General features: G+C 46.0%; 2 protein-coding genes across 3 annotated transcripts; both read right to left on the bottom strand.

Moving 5' to 3' along the window:
* Nucleotides 1-856: 856 nt before the first annotated feature.
* LOC135529382 (hsp90 co-chaperone Cdc37-like) lies at nt 857-14,251 on the bottom strand. Its single transcript, XM_064958152.1, has 9 exons — nt 13,982-14,251; nt 12,011-12,304; nt 11,304-11,409; nt 10,822-10,937; nt 9,062-9,184; nt 7,650-7,742; nt 4,770-4,859; nt 3,844-3,915; nt 857-1,910 (listed from the first exon to the last, which is right to left on the bottom strand). The coding sequence occupies exons 1-9, from the start codon at nt 14,093-14,095 to the stop codon at nt 1,755-1,757; spliced, it is 1,164 nt and encodes a 387-aa protein (XP_064814224.1). The 5' UTR covers nt 14,096-14,251; the 3' UTR covers nt 857-1,754.
* A 278-nt stretch (nt 14,252-14,529) lies between these two features.
* Nucleotides 14,530-19,475, bottom strand: LOC135529383 (uncharacterized). 2 transcript variants are annotated; one of them, XM_064958153.1, is made up of 6 exons: nt 19,209-19,475; nt 18,024-18,192; nt 17,735-17,814; nt 17,292-17,636; nt 17,009-17,128; nt 14,530-14,978 (listed from the first exon to the last, which is right to left on the bottom strand). In XM_064958153.1, exons 1-6 carry the CDS (start codon nt 19,258-19,260, stop codon nt 14,872-14,874), a joined length of 873 nt encoding a protein of 290 aa, XP_064814225.1. In that variant the 5' UTR covers nt 19,261-19,475; the 3' UTR covers nt 14,530-14,871. The 2 variants fall into 2 exon arrangements, with proteins under 2 accessions (XP_064814225.1, XP_064814226.1); XM_064958154.1 differs by having other exon boundaries at nt 17,042-17,128; nt 19,209-19,470.
* Between the last annotated feature and the right edge of the window lie 3,052 nt (nt 19,476-22,527).

Genomic DNA, 22,527 nt, shown 5'->3' with positions numbered 1-22,527 from the left:
AATTAAGGCTATTACATGTGAGAAATTGCCAAGAAACTGAAGATCCCGTACAACGCTGTGTACGACTCAGCGAACAGTGCAAACTGGCTCTAACCAGAATAGAAAGAGGAGTGGGAGGCCCCGGTGCACAACTGGGCAAGAGGACAAGTAATTAGAGTGTCTAGTTTGAGAAAAAGTTACCTCACAAGTCCTCAACTGGCAGCTTCATTAAATAGTACCCGCAAAACACCAGTCTCAACATCAACAGTGAAGAGGCGACTCCGGGATACTGGCCTTCAAGGCAGAGTTGCAAAGAAAAAGCCATATCTCAGACTGGCCAATAAAAACAAAAGATTAAGATAGGCAAAAGAACACAGACACTGGACAGAGGAACTCTGGTGAGACCAGTCTTCTGGTCGTCTGCTCCTACTGGTGATGAGACCAGTCTTCTGGTCGTGTTTTATTGGTCAGTACAACGTGTTTTATTGGTCAGTACAACGTGTTTTATTGGTCAGTACAACGTGTTTTATTGGTCAGCACAACGTGTTTTATTGGTCAGCACAACGTGTTTCCATAAATCTCCTGGTCAGCCCCAACCTGCTTACCAGTAATTGTCGTTGCGAAAATCAAACAGGGAACAGATTATGACATTTGTCTACTCTATCAACGTTTGGTTTCTGATTGGCTGATAGACTGGGAGAGTGATGTCACCACATCGCAGGTATCTGGCAGTATCCAATGGCATTGATGAAACAATACAAAGACCATTTAGGGGTTATATTTTCACCATGTTCATCGAAAGACAAAGAGAGACAGCGAGAAAGAGAGACAGAGACTGAATAAAAGAACAACGTACAAAAGGACGAAGAGAAAAATATTGTTTTTGCAGCCCAACTTTACTAAGCAAGATTACAACTGTAATAAGGAAAGGGGTGGAGTCAACTGACAGACCACACCCATTCTGTCCCAGCTGCAGAGAGGAGCTCCAATCAGAATTGCACTGGTTTTAACCCGTTTCATCTGGTTTAAACCGGTTTGACCCATGCGGAGAGACAGAGATAGGCCTGAGAGAGAGAGATAGTTTGGTTCAGAGGGGATGGAGGTGAGATTGGTTGGGTAGCGGTTCTAAGTTCTAGGTAACAGTTCAAAAGCCGGTTCTAGGTGACTAGAAGGGGAGGGAGTGGAGGGTGGAACTACGCCTATAAAACAAAACAAACAAATTATGAATAACAAAATCAAATAGATCATGTGCTATTAAACCGGAAATGAGGTGTGGGGGGGGATTAATATAAAGATGGAACTATGGGTAGAAGAGACGACAGGGGTAAGAAGTGGGGTGGGGTTAATATAAAGATGGGATTATGGGTAGAAGAGACGACAGGGGTAAGAAGTGGGGTGGGGGGTTAATATAAAGATGGAACTATGGGTAGAAGAGACGACAGGGGTAAGAAGTGGGGTGGGGGGGGGTTAATATAAAGATGGGGTCATGGAGAAAGGGACTATGGGTAGAAACGGGAGCAGGGTGAAGTTTAGCATTTTCCACAGATGGTTAACGTCAGGATTGGGGAGGGGAATCTGACCCTAGAGCTGACTCTTTGGCCCGGTGCAGGGTTTCAATGGGTCACGCTAATGCTAGCGATACTAGCCCAATTAACGCTAGAGAAGTTAGCATCTTCACAGCATATTTTCAATAAGACAAGCTAACGCTAGTAAAGGGTGTAGCTAGGTCTGAAAAGGTCAAAAGTCTAAAAGGAAGGGTTCAATTCATGACAGAGTCATTTCTCCTCCTCCGCCTCTCCCTCCTTCTCTGGTTCTTCCTCATCTTCTTTGTCCTCTTCCTCGTCTTCTTCTTTGTCCTCTTCGTTGTCGGTATTGGCGTTGGGAACCCAGAGTCCTGAGTCAATACACCTCTTCATGTGGCCCTTTGCCTCCTGCGGGACCCCACAACACACACAGGTTAGAGTTAGAGAGAGAGTTAGAGAGAGAGAGAGTTAGAGAGAGAGTTAGTTAGAGAGAGTTAGGGAGAGAGTTAGTTAGAGAGAGTTAGAGAGAGAGTTAGAGAGAGAGTTAGTTAGAGAGAGAGTTAGAGAGAGTTAGAGAGTTAGAGAGAGAGTTAGTTAGAGAGAGTTAGAGAGAGAGTTAGAGAGAGAGTTAGAGAGAGAGAGAGTTAGAGAGAGAGTTAATTAAAGAGAGTTAGAGAGAGAGTTAGTTAGAGAGAGAGTTAGTTAGAGAGAGTTAGAGAGAGAGAGAGTTAATTAGAGAGAGAGTTAGTTAGAGAAAGAGTTAGAGAGAGAGAGTTAGAGAGAGAGAGTTAGTTAGAGAGAGAGAGAGTTAGAGAGAGAGAGAGTTAATTAGAGAGAGAGTTAGTTAGAGAGAGAGAGAGTTAGAGAGAGAGAGAGAGTTAGTTAGAGAGAGAGTTAGTTAGAGAGAGAGTTAGTTAAAGAGAGAGTTAGTTAGAGAGAGAGTTAGTTAAAGAGAGTTAGTTAGAGAGAGTTAGCTAGAGAGAGTTAGTTAGAGAGTTAGTTAGAGAGAGAGAGAGAGAGAGTTAGAGAGAGAGAGAGTTAGTTAGAGAGTTAGAGAGAGTTAGTTAGAGAGTTAGAGAGAGAGTTAGAGAGAGAGTTAGTTAAAGAGAGAGTTAGTTAAAGAGAGAGTCAGTTAAAGAGAGAGAGTTAGTTAAAGAGAGAGTTAGTTAAAGAGAGAGTTAGTTAAAGAGAGAGTTAGTTAGAGAGAGAGTTAGTTAGAGAGAGAGTTAGTTAGAGAGAGAGTTAGTTAAAGAGAGAGTTAGTTAAAGAGAGAGTTAGTTAGAGAGAGTTAGTTAAAGAGAGAGTTAGAGAGAGTTAGTTAAAGAGAGAGTTAGTTAAAGAGAGAGTTAGTTAAAGAGAGAGTCAGTTAAAGAGAGAGAGTTAGTTAAAGAGAGAGTTAGTTAAAGAGAGAGTTAGTTAAAGAGAGAGTCAGTTAAAGAGAGAGAGTTAGTTAAAGAGAGAGTTAGTTAAAGAGAGAGTTAGTTAAAGAGAGAGTTAGTTAGAGAGAGTTAGTTAAAGAGAGAGTTAGTTAAAGAGAGAGTTAGTTAAAGAGAGAGTTAGTTAGAGAGAGTTAGTTAAAGAGAGAGTTAGAGAGAGTTAGTTAAAGAGAGAGTTAGTTAAAGAGAGAGTTAGTTAAAGAGAGAGTCAGTTAAAGAGAGAGAGTTAGTTAAAGAGAGAGTTAGTTAAAGAGAGAGTTAGTTAAAGAGAGAGTTAGTTAAAGAGAGAGTTAGTTAAAGAGAGAGTTAGTTAAAGAGAGAGTTAGTTAGAGAGAGAGTTAGTTAGAGAGAGAGTTAGTTAGAGAGAGAGTTAGTTAGAGAGAGAGTTAGTTAAAGAGAGAGTTAGTTAGAGAGAGTTAGTTAAAGAGAGAGTTAGAGAGAGTTAGTTAAAGAGAGAGTTAGTTAAGAGTTAGAGAGAGTTAGTTAAAGAGAGAGTCAGTTAAAGAGAGAGAGTTAGTTAAAGAGAGAGTTAGTTAAAGAGAGAGTTAGTTAAAGAGAGAGTTAGTTAAAGAGAGAGTTAGTTAGAGAGAGAGTTAGTTAGAGAGAGAGTTAGTTAGAGAGAGAGTTAGTTAGAGAGAGAGTTAGTTAGAGAGAGAGTTAGTTAAAGAGAGAGTTAGTTAAAGAGAGAGTTAGTTAGAGAGAGTTAGTTAAAGAGAGAGTTAGTTAAAGAGAGAGTTAGAGAGAGAGTTAGAGAGAGAGAATTAGAGAGAGTTAGAGAGAGAGAGTTAGTTAAAGAGAGAGTTAGTTAAAGAGAGAGTTAGTTAAAGAGAGTTAGTTAAAGAGAGAGTTAGTTAAAGAGAGTTAGAGAGAGTTAGAGAGAGAGTTAGAGAGAGAGAGACACTCACCATGGGGTCCATCTTGCTGATAGCTTCCTGCAGCATTGAGATGTCTTTATCATCAAAACACTTCTTCATTTCCTGTGAAACAGGATGTGACATTACAAGATACAGGTCAAAAAAAGGAGGCTGGGGTTGGCGACCACTTCCTCTGAATATGTGGCCATAGGTTACTGACTGTTATGATGAAGACGTTGAGATGTGTCTGCCTCTCTGCGCGTCTGTCTGTCTGCCTCTCTGCGCGTCTGTCTGTCTGCCTCTCTGCGTGTCTGTCTGTCTGCCTCTCTGCGTGTCTGTCTGTCTGTCTCTCTGCGTGTCTGTCTGTCTGCCTCTCTGCGTGTCTGTCTGTCTGCCTCTCTGCGTGTCTGTCTGTCTGCCTCTCTGCGTGTCTGTCTGTCTGCCTCTCTGCGTGTCTGTCTGCCTGCCTCTCTGCGTGTCTGTCTGCCTGTCTCTCTGCGTGTCTGTCTGCCTGCCTCTCTGCGTGTCTGTCTGCCTCTCTGCGTGTCTGTCTGCCTCTCTGCGTGTCTGTCTGCCTCTCTGCGTGTCTGTCTGCCTCTCTGCGTGTCTGACTGACTGTCTGTGTGTGCCTCTCTGTATGTGTGTCTCTCTGTATGTGTGTCTCTGTGTGTGTGTGTGCGCGTCTCACTGTGTGTGTCTCTCTGTGTGTGTGTCTCTCTGTGTGTGTGTCTCTCTGTGTGTGTGTCTCTCTGTGTGTGTGTCTCTCTGTGTGTGTGTCTCTGTGTGTGTGTCTCTGTGTGTGTCTCTGTGTATGTGTGTCTCTGTGTGTGTGTGTGCGCGTCTCACTGTGTGTGTCTCTCTGTGTGTGTGTCTCACTGTGTGTGTCTCTCTGTGTGTGTGTCTCTGTGTGTATGTGTCTCTCTGTATGTGTGTCTCTCTGAGTGTGTTACCTCTGTGTGTGTGTCTCTGTGTGTTACCTCTGGCAGAGTGTCGTAGACTTCCACAGGGTCCAGTCCACCTGGCCCCAGTCTGTTCTGTCTCTCCTCCTCCTCATACTCCTCCATGGCCTTTAACAGTTAGTTTATTATTTTCATTTTGAACCTCACCCATGCCTCATATGTACAGTTGAAGTCGGAAGTTTACATACACCTTAATCAAATACATAAATCACAATTCCTGACATTTAATCCTTATAAAAATGTCCCGTCTTAGGTCAGTTAGGATCACCATATTTTAAGAATGTTAAATGTCAGAATAATAGTAGAGAGAATGATTTATTTCTTTCTTTCTTTCATCACATTCCCAGTGGGTCAGAAGTGTACATAAACAATTTAAAAGGCAAATACTAATTGAGTGTAACTTGGGTCAAATGTTTTGGGTAGCCTTCCACAAGCTTCCCACAATAAGGTGGGTGAATTTTGGCCCATTCCTCCTGACAGAGCTGGTGTAACTGAGTCAGGTTTGTAGGCCTCCACGCTTTTTTCAGTTCTGCCCACATATTTTCTATAGGATTGAGGTCAGGGCTTTGATGGCCACTCCACGACCTTGACTTTGTTGTCCTTAAGCCATTTTGCCACAACTTTGGAAGTACGCTTGGGGTCATTGTCCATTTGGAAGACCCATTTGCGACCAAGCTTTAACTTCCTGACTGATGTCTTGAGGTGTTGCTTCAATATATCCACATAATTTTCCAGCCTCGTGATGCCATCTATTTTGTGAAAGTGCACCAGTCCCTTCTGCAGCAAAGCACCCACACAACATGATGCTGCCACCCCTGTGCTTCACGGTTGGGATGGTGTTCTTCGGGCTTGCAAGCCTCCCCCTTTTTCCTCCAAAAATAACGATGGTCATTATGGCCGAACAATTTTTGTTTCATCAGACCAGAGGACATTTCTTCAAAAAGTACAATCTTTGTCCCCATGTGTAGTTGAAAACCGTAGTCTGGCTTTTTTAATGCCGGTTTTGGAGCAGTGTCTTCTTCCTTACTGAGCGGTCTTTCAGGTAATCGATATAGGACTAGTTTTACTGTGGATATAGATCATTTTGTACCGGTTTCATCCAGCATCTTCACAAGGTCCTTTGCTGTTGTTCTGGGATTGATTTGCACTTTTCACACCAAAGTACCTCCATCTCTAGGAGACAGAACGCGTCTCCTTCCTGAGCAGTATGACGGCTGTGTGGTCCCATGGTGTTTATACTTGCGTACAATTGTTTGTACAGATGAACGTGGTACCTTCAGGCATTTGGAAATTGCTCCCAAGGATGAACCAGACTTGTGGAGGTCCACAATTTTTTTTTCTTGGCTGATTTCCCCCACGATGTCAAGCAAAGAGGCACCGAGTTTGAAGGTAGGCCTTGAAATACATCCACAGGTACACCTCCGATTGACTCAAATGATGTCAGAAGCTTCTAAAGCCATGACGTCATTTTCTGGAATTTTCCAAGCGGTTTAAAAGGCACAATCAACTTAGTGTATGTAAACTTCTGACCCACTGGAACTGTGAAACAGTGAATTATTAGTGAAATAATCTGTCCGTAAACAATAGTTGGAAAAATGACTTGTGTCATGCACAAAGTAGATGTCCAAACCAACTTGCCAAAACGATAGTTTGTTAACAAGAAATGTGTGGGGTGGTTGAAAAACAAGTTTTAATGACTCCAACCTAAGTGTATGTAAACTTCCTACTTCAACTGTATGGGGCGGCAGGTAGCCTAGTGGTTAGAGTGTAGAGGCGGCAGGGTAGCCTATTGGTTAGAGTGTAGGGGCGGCAGGGTAGCCTAGTGGTTAGAGTGTAGAGGCGGCAGGGTAGCCTAGTGGTTAGAGTGTAGAGGCGGCAGGGTAGCCTAGTGGTTAGAGTGTAGAGGCGGCAGGGTAGCCTAGTGGTTAGAGTGTAGAGGCGGCAGGGTAGCCTAGTGGTTAGAGTGTAGAGGCGGCAGGGTAGCCTAGTGGTTAGAGTGTAGAGGCTGCAGGTAGCCTAGTGGTTAGAGTGTAGGGGCGGCAGGTAGCCTAGTGGTTAGAGTGTAGAGGTGGCAGGGTACCCTAGTGGTTAGAGTGTAGAGGCGGCAGGGTAGCCTAGTGGTTAGAGTGTAGAGGCGGCAGGTAGCCTAGTGGTTAGAGTGTAGAGGCGGCAGGGTAGCCTAGTGGTTAGAGTGTAGGGGCGGCAGGGTAGCCTAGTGGTTAGAGTGTAGAGGCGGCAGGGTAGCCTAGTGGTCAGAGTGTAGAGGATTCAGGTAGCCTAGTGGTTAGAGTGTAGGGGCGGCAGGGTAGCCTAGTGGTTAGAGTATAGGGGCGGCAGGGTAGCCTAGTGGTCAGAGTGTAGAGGATTCAGGTAGCCTAGTGGTTAGAGTGTAGAGGCGGCAGGTAGCCTAGTGGTTAGAGAGTAGGGGCGGCAGGGTAGCCTAGTGGTCAGAGTGTAGAGGATTCAGGTAGCCTAGTGGTTAGAGTGTAGAGGATTCAGGTAGCCTAGTGGTTAGAGTGTAGAGGCGGCAGGTAGCCTAGTGGTTAGAGAGTAGAGGCGGCAGGGTAGTGGTTAGCCTTGTGGTTAGCCTTGTGGTTAGAGTGTAGAGGTGGTAGTTTGTTCAGTATAACTTTAAATGCTTGCTTATGTTCAAGGGGCGGCAGGGTAGCCTAGTGGTTAGAGAGTTGGACTAGTAACCGGAAGGTTGCAAGTTCAAACCCCCTGAACGAGGAACTGTATGTATTTTAGTAGTCGGTTAGTAGTCGGTTCATCAGGCCCAGAAAAGTGTGAACGTCAGAATGTTTTTGGATTCATTATCGCTTTGAACTTCTCCCACTTCCATAAAAACACCTTTAAAACACCTGAAGCAAGAGAGAAAGAAATGGAGGGAAAAATGACCTTTTGTATCCTGATCTTAGCCCTGCCTCGAACTCTCTCTCTAAAGGACTCCAGCTCATCAGTAAAGGCCTCCTGGTAGGGCTGGTCTGCAGTCTGACAGACGGAGTAGGTGAGGGAGAGGAGAGGGAGAGGCAGATGGGAGAGAGGAGTAGGTGAGGGAGAGAGGAGAGGGAGAGGCAGATGGGAGAGAGGGGCAGAGGGGAGTAGGTGAGGGAGAGAGGAGAGGGAGAGGCAGATGGGAGAGAGGGGCAGAGGGGAGTAGGTGAGGGAGAGAGGAGAGGGAGAGGCAGATGAGAGAGAGGGGCAGAGGGGAGTAGGTGAGGGAGAGAGGAGAGGGAGAGGCAGATGGGAGAGAGGGGCAGAGGGGAGTAGGTGAGGGAGAGAGGAGAGGGAGAGGCAGATTAGAGAGAGGGGCAGAGGGGAGTAGGTGAGGGAGAGAGGAGAGGCAGATGAGAGAGAGGGGCAGAGGGGAGTAGGTGAGGGAGAGAGGAGAGGGAGAGGCAGATGGGAGAGAGGGGCAGAGGGGAGTAGGTGAGGGAGAGAGGAGAGGGAGAGGCAGATGAGAGAGAGGGGCAGAGGGGAGTAGGTGAGGGAGAGAGGAGAGGGAGAGGCAGATGGGAGAGAGGGGCAGAGGGGAGTAGGTGAGGGAGAGAGGAGAGGGAGAGGCAGATGGGAGAGAGGGGCAGAGGGGAGTAGGTGAGGGAGAGAGGAGAGGGAGAGGCAGATGAGAGAGAGGGGCAGAGGGGAGTAGGTGAGGGAGAGAGGAGAGGGAGAGGCAGATGAGAGAGAGGGGCAGAGGGGAGTAGGTGAGGGAGAGAGGAGAGGGAGAGGCAGATGGGAGAGAGGGGCAGAGGGGAGTAGGTGAGGGAGAGAGGAGAGAGAGAGGCAGATGGGAGAGAGAGGCAGAGGGGAGTAGGTGAGGGAGAGGCAGATGAGAGAGAGGGGCAGAGGGGAGTAGGTGAGGGAGAGAGGAGAGGGAGAGGCAGATGAGAGAGAGGGGCAGAGGGGAGTAGGTGAGGGAGAGAGGAGAGGCAGATGGGAGAGAGGGGCAGAGGGGAGTAGGTGAGGGAGAGAGGAGAGGGAGAGGCAGATGGGAGAGAGGGGCAGAGGGGAGTAGGTGAGGGAGAGAGGAGAGGCAGATGGGAGAGAGACAGAGGTGTGACATACAGATATATACAGTGTACACAGTAGATACACGCGTGAGGTTAAAACATCAACTCATAAGGCCGGGATTCAATCAAAGGAGTCGTTATCGACTACAAAACAAGGCTTTTCATTTTTAAAAAAAGGTCATTTCCACTTGAGCCGATATGTGCAGCGTTTCTGTCTGTAATGCAATAACATTATTACGTAACAACAACGTGTCTCTGACTGAACATCGGCCTTTTAAACGAACAGAAGGCGACACACACCTTGATCTTTTGGAAGAACTCTCTGAAGCATCCGCGAGGGTCGATCTTCAGGCTCTTAGCCAACTCTAAGATGAACTGCATCACTATGGTCTGATGGGCTACCTGATCCATCAAACCATGTTTCTACACACACACACACACACACAGAAAGATGTAAACACACACACAGGTTAACACACACACACACACACACACACACACACACAGATGTAAACACACACACACAGGTTAACACACACACACAATATCTGTGAACCTCACCTCCTCCTCCTCCAGGTCGATACACATGATAACCAGGAAGCTAGCCCCCCCTCACCTCCTCCACCTCCTCCAGGTCGATACACAAGATAACCAGGAAGTTAGCCCCCCCCCTCACCTCCTCCAGTTCGATACACAAGATAACCAGGAAGTTAGCCCCCCCCTCACCTCCTCCACCTCCAGGTCGATACACATGATAACCAGGAAGTTAGCCCCCCCCTCACCTCCTCCAGGTAGATACACATGATAACCAGGAAGTTAGCCCCCCCTCACCTCCTCCTCCTCCTCCAGGTCGATACACATGATAACCAGGAAGTTATCCCCCCCCCCTCCTCCTCCAGGTCGATACACATGATAACCAGGAAGTTAGCCCCCCCTCACCTCCTCCAGGTCGATACACATGAAACCAGGAAGTTAGCCCCCCCTCACCTCCTCCAGGTCGACACACATGAAACCAGGAAGTTAGCCCCCCCCTCACCTCCTCCAGGTCGATACACATGAAACCAGGAAGTTAGCCCCCCTCCTCCTCCACCTCCAGGTCGATACACATGATAACCAGGAAGTTAGCCCCCCCTCCTCCACCTCCAGGTCGATACACATGATAACCAGGAAGTTAGCCCCCCCCCTCCTCCACCTCCAGGTCGATACACATGATAACCAGGAAGTTAGCGCCCCCCTCACCTCCTCCACCTCCAGGTTGATACACATGATAACCAGGAAGTTAGCCCCCCCCACCTCCTCCAGGTAGATACACATGATAACCAGGAAGTTAGCCCCCCCTCACCTCCTCCTCCTCCAGGTCGATACACATGATAACCAGGAAGTTAGCCCCCCTCACCTCCTCCAGGTAGATACACATGATAACCAGGAAGTTAGCTCCCCCTCACCTCCTCCTCCTCCAGGTCGATACACATGATAACCAGGAAGTTAGCCCCCCCCCTCACCTCCTCCAGGTCGATACACATGATAACCAGGAAGTTAGCCCCCCCTCACCTCCTCCAGGTCGATACACATGATAACCAGGAAGTTAGCCCCCCCTCACCTCCTCCTCCACCTCCTCCAGGTAGATACACATGATAACCAGGAAGTTAGCCCCCCTCACCTCCTCCACCTCCAGGTCGATACACATGATAACCAGGAAGTTAGCCCCCCCTCACCTCCTCCAGGTAGATACACATGATAACCAGGAAGTTAGCCCCCCCCACCTCCTCCAGGTCGATACACATAACCAGGAAGTTAGCCCCCCTCACCTCCTCCACCTCCAGGTCGATACACATGATAACCAGGAAGTTAGCCCCCCCTCACCTCCTCCAGGTAGATACACATGATAACCAGGAAGTTAGCCCCCCCTCACCTCCTCCAGGTCGATACACATAACCAGGAAGTTAGCCCCCCTCACCTCCTCCACCTCCAGGTAGATACACATGATAACCAGGAAGTTAGCCCCCCTCACCTCCTCCAGGTAGATACACATGATAACCAGGAAGTTAGCCCCCCCTCACCTCCTCCACCTCCAGGTCGATACACAAGATAACCAGGAAGTTAGCCGTCTCTTCACACACCAGGTAAGGGTGGTCAGACAGGTACTTCTGACTGTCCTCCCAACGCCGAAGCATCCCTACACACAGGTTAGGAAGAGAGGAAGAGAGAGAGAGAAGAGTTGTTATAACAGACAGAGAGAGAGAGAAGAGTTGTTATAACAGACAGAGAGAGAGAGAAGAGTTGTTATAACAGACAGAGAGAGAGAGAGAAGTTGTTATGACAGAGAGAGAGAGAGAAGAGTTGTTATAACAGACAGAGAGAGAGAGAGAAGAGTTGTTATAACAGACAGAGAGAGAGAGAGAAGAGTTGTTATAACAGACAGAGAGAGAGAGAAGAGTTGTTATAACAGACAGAGAGAGAAGAGTTGTTATAACAGACAGAGAGAGAGAAGAGTATAGAATACAGATATTAAATGGTTTAGTTGTGTGGTGTTGAAACTCACCAAAGTGTTTGATCTCTTTCTTGTGTTTATCTACAAAAGTCTGGTGTTTCTCCTCCTTCTGTTCCTCCGTGTCTTCTGTCGCTTCCGGTTTGATGTTCAACATACTCTGGGGGGGGGTGGAGAGGAGGGGAGAGATAAATATATTTTCAGTGGACAGGACAGTTGACACTACAGGAATAACATGTGACATCAATAGTTGGTGGTAGTAGCCCATATCTTCACAATTTATCCTTCAACAAAGTAATGTATTGTCTTTCTATCTCACCTGGCTGAAGCACTCCTTGTTGAGGGAGTGGTGTCTCTCTAGCTCACCTGGCTGAAGCCCTCTTGTTGAGGGAGTGGTGTCTCTCTATATCACCTGGCTGAAGCCCTCTTTGTTGAGGGAGTGGTGTATCTCTATATCACCTGGCTGAAGCCCTCTTTGTTGAGGGAGTGGTGTCTTTCTATCTCACCTGGCTGAAGCACTCCTTGTTGAGGGAGTGGTGTCTCTCTATATCACCTGGCTGAAGCCCTCCTTGTTGAGGGAGTGGTGTCTCTCTATATCACCTGGCTGAAGCCCTCCTTGTTGAGGGAGTGGTGTCTCTCTATATCACCTGGCTGAAGCCCTCTTTGTTGAGGGAGTGGTGTATCTAAAATCAAATCTAATTGACTTGTCACATACACATGTTTAGCGGGTGTAGCGAAATGCTACAGCCTCAATAGCTCACCTTGCTGAATCCCTCTTTGCTGAGCGTGTCAACGTTCCAAGGCATCTTTTTCTCCTCTCTCCGATGTTCCTCCATCTTCTTCTCCCACAAGCGTTGATCCTTTCTGTATTTCTTCTCCTCGGCCTGGGCCTTGCTCAACGCAGTCTTCCTCTCCTCCTCTCCCTCCTTCTTTCCTTCCTCCTCTAACTCCTTCACTCTGTACTGCACCTCTTCCAGACGTCTCTTACACTCTGCCATGTTCCTCTCCAGCTCCTCTCCTTTCTCCTCGAAGGCCACCTGTTTCTCCACACGCGCCTAGGAGGGAGAGAAGAGGGGTGATGAGAGGAAGGGTAGAGGGAGGAGAGGAAGGGTGGAGGAGGGAGCAGCGGAGAGAGGGTGGAGGAGAGATGGGAGGGACATGGAAGGATGAAGGGTGGAGGAGAGGAAGGGTGGAGGGGTGTAGGAGGGAGGAGAGGAAGGGTGGAGGAGAGGAAGGTTGGAGGGGTGTAGGAGGGAGGAGAGGAAGGGTGGAGGGGTGTGGGAGGGAGGAGAGGAAGGGTGGAGGGGTGTAGGAGGGAGGAGAGGAAGGGTGGAGGGGTGTGGGAGGGAGGAGAGGAAGGGTGGAGGAGGGAGCAGCGGAGAGAGGGTGGAGGAGAGATAGGAGGGACATGGAAGGATGAAGGGTGGAGGAGAGGAAGGTTGGAGGGGTGTAGGAGGGAGGAGAGGAAGGGTGGAGGAGAGGAAGGGTGGAGGGGTGTAGGAGGGAGGAGAGGAAGGGTGGAGGAGAGGAAGGGTGGAGGGGTGTAGGAAGGAGGGGAGGAAGGGTGGAGGGGTGTAGGAGGGAGGAGAGGAAGGGTGGAGGAGGGAGCAGCGGAGAGAGGGTCGAGGAGAGATGGGAGGGACATGGAAGGATGAAGGGTGGAGGAGAGGAAGGGTGGAGGGGTGTAGGAGGGAGGAGAGGAAGGGTGGAGGAGAGGAAGGGTGGAGGGGTGTAGGAGGGAGGAGAGGAAGGGTGGAGGGGTGTGGGAGGGAGGAGAGGAAGGGTGGAGGGGTGTAGGAGGGAGGAGAGGAAGGGTGGAGGAGGGAGCAGCGGAGAGAGGGTGGAGGAGAGATAGGAGGGACATGGAAGGATGAAGGGTGGAGGAGAGGAAGGTTGGAGGGGTGTAGGAGGGAGGAGAGGAAGGGTGGAGGAGAGGAAGGGTGGAGGGGTGTAGGAGGGAGGAGAGGAAGGGTGGAGGGGTGTGGGAGGGAGGAGAGGAAGGGTGGAGGGGTGTAGGAGGGAGGAGAGGAAGGGTGGAGGGGTGTAGGAGGGAGGAGAGGAAGGGTGGAGGAGGGAGGAGAAAGGGGTGGGAGATAGTTACATTGTTGTTCTTTAAAATGTTAACTATTAGCTAGCTAACCAAACATCTTAGAGGAACAGGACTAATGAAGATAATTTAATGTAGGCAGCCTGTGACTGGCCTCACACTCCAGTACAGTAGGTGGCGGTGTATGCAACGTAAAAGTTGGATGCAATCCGCCAACCAAATCCCAAAGAAGAAGAAAATAATCATGTCCAAGGCAAGATATTGCACCTGCACAATTCTGCTGGATTAGTTTGATGTAGCTAGCCACGGTTAACGTGAATCACAGGCTGTGTGGAGAAACTCTCATTGAGCAAGAGAGACAGGAAGGAAAGGCAGACACAGAGAGAGAGACAGAGCTGTGGACAAAATCTTATTAAGCAACTAGGCTACAACTGTAAAGCCCAAATGTTGAAAGACTTGCCTAGTTAACGCCCTGGACCAGAGCTAAGCCCAGCTAGCTAACACTTTAGCCCGTTGGATTAACGTTAGTCACGTTAGTTGACCAGCTAACTAGATTAGCCGGTTGAGTACTGATTTATATGGCTAAGAACTTAGCTACTGTCGCTAGCTGCCCAACCAGTCATGTACGTTAGCTATTTATGTATTAGTATTTTAATGAAAACATATCGCCTGTTGTCATAGCGACCTGATGCCTCCATCGGAAGAGGCTCGGCGTGTCGATATTGGGGTGAGTCTCATCCTCGTCATCCGATACTTCGATGTGGTCCCACACACTGTAATCAATAGTCCTGGACGTCATCTTCTAGCTCTCTCTCCTCCTTCTCTTTCCGTGGGAAGTCCACGCAACAACGGCACAGAAAAATGTGAGCTAAGCTTGCCAGAGAACCCGCCGCACTCTTCTAGTTGCTTCAGCTCAGAAGTATTTTCTGGAAAGCTCTGTTGCTTCCGGTCTGCGCGGTCGTGTGACGTAGAAATCATGCGTCAGAGATGGGTTTGGAGTCTTCGAGAAGCAGAGGGACCTGAGCTAATAATTCACTGTGAAATTAAGCCTTCATATTTTCAGACTTAGTTCATTTTAATCTCTGTGGAATGTTTATTTATGTCTTGAGCAAAACGTTAAGGTACATTCTGTTTTATAATCACACATGTAATCTATAGCGTCACCCACAGGAGGGCGCACGAGGAGCAAAAAGCTGTTTTTTTGTTGTTGTTGTTGAAATTACATCTTCTGAGTACTTCCAAATGGTTCTTTATTGGAAAATATATACAAAATAAATGCATTAATCTACACACACACATGTGCATACATATATAATAGTGCTTTCTTTGCACACATATCCTGTTATTTGGTACTTTATGATGACTGAGTGAATTAGACAATGCGAGTTAATAAATACTGAAATTAAAATGATCTGCAATTGAGAAGTGTAGTATTTTATTTAATACCGAAAATAACATGATCTGCAATTGAGAAGTGTAGTATTTTATTTAATACGGAAATTAACATGATCTGCAATTGAGAAGTGTAGTATTTTATTGTTCTTGTGTCGTCGTGGCAACATGTTTTTCCAGCTGTTAATGGCTCATGCGCGTGTGTTTATTGTAAGAAGAGTAGATGAAACAAGAGATCGCCAAGAGGATCACCACCGAAGCCAGCCCTGCAATGAAGGGCAGGTTGTCCACTGCAGGGCAGGAGAGTAGAGGGAGAGGCAGATGGGAGAGAGGGGCAGAGGGGAGTAGGTGAGGGAGAGAGGAGAGAGAGAGAGGCAGATGGGGCAGAGGGGAGTAGGTGAGGGAGAGGAAGATGGGAGAGAGGGGCAGAGGGGGTGAGGGAGAGAGAGGTGAGGGAGAGAGGGAGAGGGGAGAGGGGAGGAGGAGAGGAAGGGAGATGCAGTGAATTTAGAAAGTATTCAGATCCCTTGACTTTTCCGACATTTTGTTACATTCTAAAATGGATTCAATCTACACACAATACCCCATAATGACAAAGCGAAAAAAATCAATGACATTTATTTTTTTATACTTATTAAAAATAAAAACAGCCACCTTATTTAAATAAGTATTTGCACACTTTGCTATGAGACTCAAAATTGAGCATCCTGTTTCCACTGATCATCCTTGAGACGTTTCTGCAACTCGATTTGGAGTCCACCTGTGGTAAATTCAATTGATTGGACATGATTTGGAAAGACACACACCTGTCTATATAAGGTTCCACAGTTGACAGTGCATGTCAGAGCAAATACCAAGCCATGAGGTCAAAGGAATTGTCCATTGAGCTCCGAGACACGATTGTGTCGAGGCACAGATCTGGGGAAGGGTACCAAAGAATATCTGCAGCATTGAAGGTCCCCAAGAACACAGTGGCCTCCATCATTCTTAAATGGAAGAATTTGAAACCACCAAGACTCTTCCTAGAGCTGGCCACCCGGCCAAACAGAGCAATCGGAGGAGAAGGGCCTTGGTCAGGGAGGTAACCAAGAACCTGATGATCACTCTGAAAACGCCCCAGAGTTCCTCTGTGGAGATGGGAGAACCTTCCAGAAGGACAACCATCTCTGCAGCACTCTACCAATCAGGCCTTTATGGTATAGTGGCCAGACAGAAGCCACTCCTCAGTAAAAGTCACATGACAGCCCGCTTGGAGTTTGCCAGAAGGCACCTAAAGACTCTCAGACCAATGCGAAACAAGATTCTCTGCTCGGATGAAACCAAGATTGAACTCTTTGACCTGAATGCCAAGTGTCACGTGTGGAGGAAACCTGGCAGCATGACTTTTTTTATATAACTAGTCATTTAAGAACAAATTCTTCTTTCCAATGACGGCCTAGGAACAGTGGGTTAACTGCCTTGTTCAGGGGAACAGTGGGTTAACTGCCTTGTTCAGGGGCAGAATGACAGATTTTTTACCTTGTCAGCTCGGGGGTTTGACATAGCAAACTTTCAGTTACTGTCCCAACACTCTAACCACTAGGCTACCGCCTTCCCTGTGGTGAAGCATGGTGGTGGCAGCAACATTGCTATGGGGATGTTTTTCAGCAGCATGGACTGGGAGACTAGTCAGGATAGAGAGAAAGATGAATGGAGAAAAGTACAGAGAGGTCCTGGAGAGACCGAAAAATAGCTGTGTGGCGACACTCCCCATCCGACCGGAGAGAGCTTGATAGGATCTGCATTTTTAATATAACCTTTATTTAACCAGGCAAGTCAGTGAAGAGCAAATTCTTATTTACAATGACGACCTAACCCTGCAGAAACCAGACAACGTTGACCCAATGGGACTCCCAATCACAGCTGGATGTGATACAGCCTGGATTCGAACCAGGGACTATAGTGACACCACTTGCACTGGGATGCAGTGCCTTAGACCGCTGCACCACTCGGGAGCGCCAATACAGGTGTGTCAAGCTTGTAGAATCATTACCCAAGAAGACGTGAGGCTGTGAGGTGCTTCAACAAAGAGAAAAGGTTCTGAATTCTTATTATTCTTATTCTCGAATTCTTAAGGTTCTTATGTTAATAGAATAATTAAGTACATATTTTTTTATACATTTGCAAAAAAAAAATCTAAAAAACACGTTTTTGCTTTGTCATTATGGGTGTAGATCGGCGAGGGGGGAAAAAACGATTTAATACATTGTAGAATAAGGCTGTAACGTGACAAAACGTGGAAAAAGTCAAGGGGTCTGAACATTTTCTGAATGCAACCAACCAATCGTCCAATCGTACGAGGGGGCAGGGTTACCATTTGCACTACAGCCCAGTGATAGGGTGTCGCACCCCGTGATGCTCATGGAGAAACATCCAGAACTCATAGTGATCTGAGGCTTGTCTAGAAGAGAAGGAAGGAGGAAGGGAGAGAGAGAGAGAAGAGAAACAAGTTGATTAATGAAAGAAAATGATGTGAAAACAACACCTGTCAACGTCATGACTCGTCTGGTGTCTAACTAACGGTTGTACTAAATGTGTGTAGACAGAGAACCAGAAGGACTCACAGTGCACGTTGATGTTGAGGCGGTTTGAGTTCATAACAGGAGGAGGTTGGGGTCCCTCTGGTCCCAGATCCAACATGGCTGAACACAACAACTGGGCCCCATCATCTCTACCAGGGGTGAAGTCCAGAGTGTAGGTCCCATTCTCTGGTGTCTTGATGTTGTCCTTGGATTTCTGTGGTGTGTCTAATTCTGTCTGTTCAACAGTGGTAGAGACTTTGACGAAGGTCACCCTGAGTCTCCCAATAGGAGCGATGTTCTGGACAAGACACTGCAGCAGGTACCGATGCCCCTCAACCATTGGATCAGGGTACTTCCTGTAGCTGATGGAGACACGGTCTGGAAGCTCTGTGGAGGAATGGAAACACACAGTGATTAACGGTGCAGAGCCTTACTAAGGATACATTCAGAAACACCAGAGAAGATAAGAGAGAGATGTCACTCACTATAAACTGTGATGTCCAGCTGTTTCTGACACTGGCCTCCTTCTGTGTAGCACGTAGGGTTGTTATCCCAGTCAGTCACACTGTCAAATCAAATTAAATATTTAAAGTGCATTTAAAATAAATCAATGAAAATAAAAAAACAGAAGGCAACACAAGAGATGAATAAATTTATAAAATAACAGTAAAACCAATCATTAATGACCATCGAAGCTAAATAACATTAAAGTCAAACTAAAAAGTTTTTTTTTTTACAAGCTTTAAAAGTCTCAGCTGTGTCTGCCTCTCTTACCTGTCCACCTTCCAGCGTAGGATCTTCACCTTGTTGTCTGTTAGACCCGTCCCTCCCTGGAGGGCTTCCCAGCCCATCTCTACAGGGGTATCTGAGCTGCAGTTAGAGGAGGCTGGGTCTCCATGCTTCACCACCAGTCTGGCAGGACTGACCACCAGGCACTCAGCATCTGGAAGACCAAGGTCAAGTGAAAACTGTATTCTGTTATTGTTGATTTATATTGTTCAAACCAAACAGGACGATATTATTGTCTAATGTTTATCTATCTGTATGTTAATCAACTACATGTTACACTCCATAACCCAGAAGTCGCACCCCCCCCCCCCCCAAAAAAGGGGTTAAATATGTGTATTTCCTTTTAAATATTTTTTTTTTGGGGGGGGGGGGGGGAAGAAAAAAAAATCCTAAAATCAAATAGCTAAATGATCAATGGTACGACCATCTTAGAACAATTCCATATGTTACCTCAGTAGAATTTACCAAGCACCTGTATCACAACATTGTACTAGACCAGAAGTCTAATTTATCAAGCACCTGTATCACAACATTGTACTAGACCAGAAGTCTAATTTACCAAGCACCTGTATCACAACATTGTACTAGACCAGAAGTCTAATTTACCAAGCACCTGTATCACAACATTGTACTAGACCAGAAGTCTAACTTACCAAGCACCTGTATCACAACATTGTACTAGACCAGAAGTCTAATTTACCAAGCACCTGTATCACAACATTGTACTAGACCAGAAGTCTAACTTACCAAGCACCTGTATCACAACATTGTACTAGACCAGAAGTCTAACTTACCAAGCACCTGTATCACAACATTGTACTAGACCAGAAGTCTAATTTACCAAGCACCTGTATCACAACATTGTACTAGACCAGAAGTCTAATTTACCAAGCACCTGTATCACAACATTGTACTAGACCAGAAGTCTAACTTACCAAGCACCTGTATCACAACATTGTACTAGACCAGAAGTCTAACTTACCAAGCACCTGTATCACAACATTGTACTAGACCAGAAGTCTAACTTACCAAGCACCTGTATCACAACATTGTACTAGACCAGAAGTCTAACTTACCAAGCACCTGTATCACAACATTGTACTAGACCAGAAGTCTAACTTACCAAGCACCTGTATCACAACATTGTACTAGACCAGAAGTCTAACTTACCGGTGAAATCACAATACAGAGACAATAATGAAACAAGTATTACAATCTCCATCCCCCGTAATAATCATGGAGCGTCCCTCAGTGAAGGACACTGTATTCTGGTATGCGAGCGGCATACGCTGTTTCTTCTCCAGTGACCGTTGAACGTGAAGGTATTATTTACTGGAAAACCCTTACTGACCCTTCCTCCTCCTCTTATCTCTCTCACACACACTCTCTCTCTGTATCTCTCTCACTCTCTCTGTCTCTCTCTCACACACACTCTCTCTCTTCCCCCCTCTCTCTCTCTCAATTCAATTCAATTCAAGGGCTTTATTGGCATGGGAAACTTGTGTTAACATTGCCAAAGCAAGTAATGTAGATAAAGTGAAGGTATTATTTACTGGAAAACCCTTACTGACCCTTCCTCCTCCTCTTATCTCTCTCACACACACTCTCTCTCTGTATCTCTCTCACTCTCTCTGTCTCTCTCTCACACACACTCTCTCTCTTCCCCCCTCTCTCTCTCTCAATTCAATTCAATTCAAGGGCTTTATTGGCATGGGAAACTTGTGTTAACATTGCCAAAGCAAGTGAGGTAGATAATATACAAAGTGAATATATAAAGTGAAATAAACAAGAAAAATTAACAGTAAACATCACACATACAGAAGTTTCAAAACAATAAAGACATTACACATGTCATATTATATATATATATATATATATATATATACAGTGTTTTAACACTGTACAAATGGTAAAGGACACAAGATAAAATAAATAAGCATAGATATGGGTTGTATTTACAATGGTGTGTGTTCTTTACTGGTTGTCCTTTTCTCGTGGCAACAGGTCACAAATCTTGCTGCTGTGATGCACACTGTGGAATTTCACCCCATAGATATGGGAGTTTTTCAAAATTGGATTTGTTTTCAAATTCTTTGTGGATCTGTGTAATCTGAGGGAAATATGGCTCTCTAATATGGTCATACTTTGGGCAGGAGGTTGGGAAGTGCAGCTCAGTTTCCACCTCATTTTGTGGGCAGTGAGCACATAGCCTGTCTTCTCTTGAGAGCCATGTCTGTCTTCGGCGGCCTTTCTCAACAGCAAGGCTATGCTCGCTGAGTCTGTACATAGTCAAAGCTTTCCTTAATTTTGGGTCAGTCACAGTGGTCAGGTATTCTGCCGCTGTGTACTCTCTGTTTAGGGCCAAATAGCATTCTAGTTTGCTCTGTTTTTTTGTTAATTCTTTCTCTCTCTCTTCCTCTCTCTCTCTCTCTCTAACAGAACTCCTCTGTAATCCACACTGTCTCACGTCTGCACTGATCTGTGTGATAACTCGGCAAAACACTCATGGATTAGCTACAATAGGCTGTCCTAACGCCCTAAAATATTACCAAAACACTCATGGGTTAGCTACAATAGGCTGTCCTAACGCCCTAAAATATTACCAAAACACTCATGGGTTAGCTACAATAGGCTGTCCTAACGCCCTAAAATATTACCAAAACACTCATGGGTTAGCTACAATAGGCTGTCCTAAAGCCCTAAAATATTACCAAAACACTCATGGGTTAGCTACAATAGGCTGTCCTAACGCCCTAAAATATTACCAAAACAATCATGGGTTAGCTACAATAGGCTGTCCTAACGCCCTAAAATATTACCAAAACACTCATGGGTTAGCTACAATAGGCTGTCCTAAAGCCCTAAAATATTACCAAAACACTCATGGGTTAGCTACAATAGGCTTTCCTAACGCCCTAAAATATTACCAAAACACTCATGGGTTAGCTACAATAGGCTGTCCTAAAGCCCTAAAATATTACCAAAACACTCATGGGTTAGCTACAATAGGCTGTCCTAAAGCCTTAAAATATTACCAAAACACTCATGGGTTAGCTACAATAGGCTGTCCTAACGCCCTAAAATATTACCAAAACACTCATGGGTTAGCTACAATAGGCTGTCCTAACGCCCTAAAATATTACCAAAACACTCATGGGTTAGCTACAATAGGCTGTCCTAAAGCCCTAAAATATTACCAAAACACTCATGGGTTAGCTACAATAGGCTGTCCTAACGCCCTAAAATATTACCAAAACACTCATGGGTTAGCTACAATAGGCTGTCCTAACGCCCTAAAATATTACCAAAGGTGACATTGTCCACTGAATCTCCTTTCATCCTCAAAATAGTTCATCTTACCAAAAGCTATAATAAACCTGTAGCCAATATTGACTTTTTTTTTTTTAAATGAGCAAGTCTTCTCTACCTAATTCTACATCTAGCTAAGGTGTTTTGTGGTTGTAGAATCAGTATTTATGAAAAATCGAAATGTGCACTAAAATGAGCTACCTAGCATATGTCTGCTTACTGCATACTGGCTGAACGGGTCTTAAAATCAATCCATATATCAAACGAAAGGGATGCTAACAACGCCAGTTGTAGCTGGTGTCGTGAAATTCTAGCTAATGGCACAAATTAGTTTTCATGATAAGGCCATTTCTGTTCCGCCCTGATAAGTGCGCTGAGTTCTGCAGCACAGCTGACTGTTTCCGGCTGTGACGTCATCGCGTTGGCCAAATGTTACAACGTCACCGGCTGTCAGAGTCAGATACATGCTGATCGCTTACAACAGTCTCGTAACTTTGGTGCGGTTCAGCTTCATCAACCAGCTTCCGCAATATGGCCATTTAAACAAGCTACCACAAAGCTGCTAGCTGGAGAAAGTTTGATCAGCTGATTATGCAAGGTTTTACAATAATAGCCGTGTTTTCTAGTGGTCAGCCTGACTGGCCAGTGCCCTTCGGGGAAAGGGATGGATACCTTCACGTAACTGGGCAAGTCAGTTAAGAAATAAATTCTTATTTACAATCAAGCCTACCCTAGTCAGTTGCACAACTGAACGCATTCAAACGAAATGTGTTTTTCCTCTGAATCAGAGAGGTGAAAGGGGGGCTGCTTTAATCATATCCATGTCATCAGTGCCTGGGGAGCAGGTGCTGTTGGGGGACAAAATGCCTTGTTCAAGGGTAGAACAGTAGATTTGTTTCTCCTTGCCGACTCAGGAATTCGAACCAGCCACCTCTCCGTTGCTGGGCCAACGCTCTTAACAGCTAAGCAGCTACCAGCTAGTCAAAACAATGCTGAGATGCAGTATGTTTTCTGTGCCCAGGAAATATCACCTTTTATTTCGTATAAAATGTGGATTTCAAAATAGTTTAAATACAAGGTCAGGTGTCTATTACCTTTTTAAAAAACTTGAAAGGAAAATGTTATGCATTTAGAAAAAAAACATATTTTTTTGTGGATGTAGGAGTTTTCTATCACTGGT

Source organism: Oncorhynchus masou, unplaced genomic scaffold, assembly GCF_036934945.1.
Source record: "Oncorhynchus masou masou isolate Uvic2021 unplaced genomic scaffold, UVic_Omas_1.1 unplaced_scaffold_1151, whole genome shotgun sequence".
Classification (NCBI taxonomy): Eukaryota; Metazoa; Chordata; class Actinopteri; order Salmoniformes; family Salmonidae; genus Oncorhynchus; species Oncorhynchus masou.
This window is presented reverse-complemented; position numbering and strand designations above follow the sequence as displayed.

What these genes read in the sequence shown, in the direction of transcription:
- LOC135529382 (XM_064958152.1), bottom strand. Translation starts at nt 14,095, where the DNA reads ATGACGTCCAGGACTATTGATTACAGTGTGTGGGACCACATCGAAGTA. An exon ending in TCGACCTGGAGGTGGAGGAG is followed by an intron (nt 9,185 to 10,821) that starts GTGAGGGGGGGC and finishes GTGTGTGTGTAG; the next exon opens with AAACATGGTTTGATGGATCA. An exon ending in TCAGCAAGATGGACCCCATG is followed by an intron (nt 1,911 to 3,843) that starts GTGAGTGTCTCT and finishes GGGGTCCCGCAG; the next exon opens with GAGGCAAAGGGCCACATGAA.
- LOC135529383 (XM_064958153.1), bottom strand. Translation starts at nt 19,260, where the DNA reads ATGGAGATTGTAATACTTGTTTCATTATTGTCTCTGTATTGTGATTTC. An exon ending in CCTCAACATCAACGTGCACT is followed by an intron (nt 17,129 to 17,291) that starts GTGAGTCCTTCT and finishes CTTCTCTTCTAG; the next exon opens with ACAAGCCTCAGATCACTATG. An exon ending in CTCGTACGATTGGACGATTG is followed by an intron (nt 14,979 to 17,008) that starts GTTGGTTGCATT and finishes CCTGCCCTGCAG; the next exon opens with TGGACAACCTGCCCTTCATT.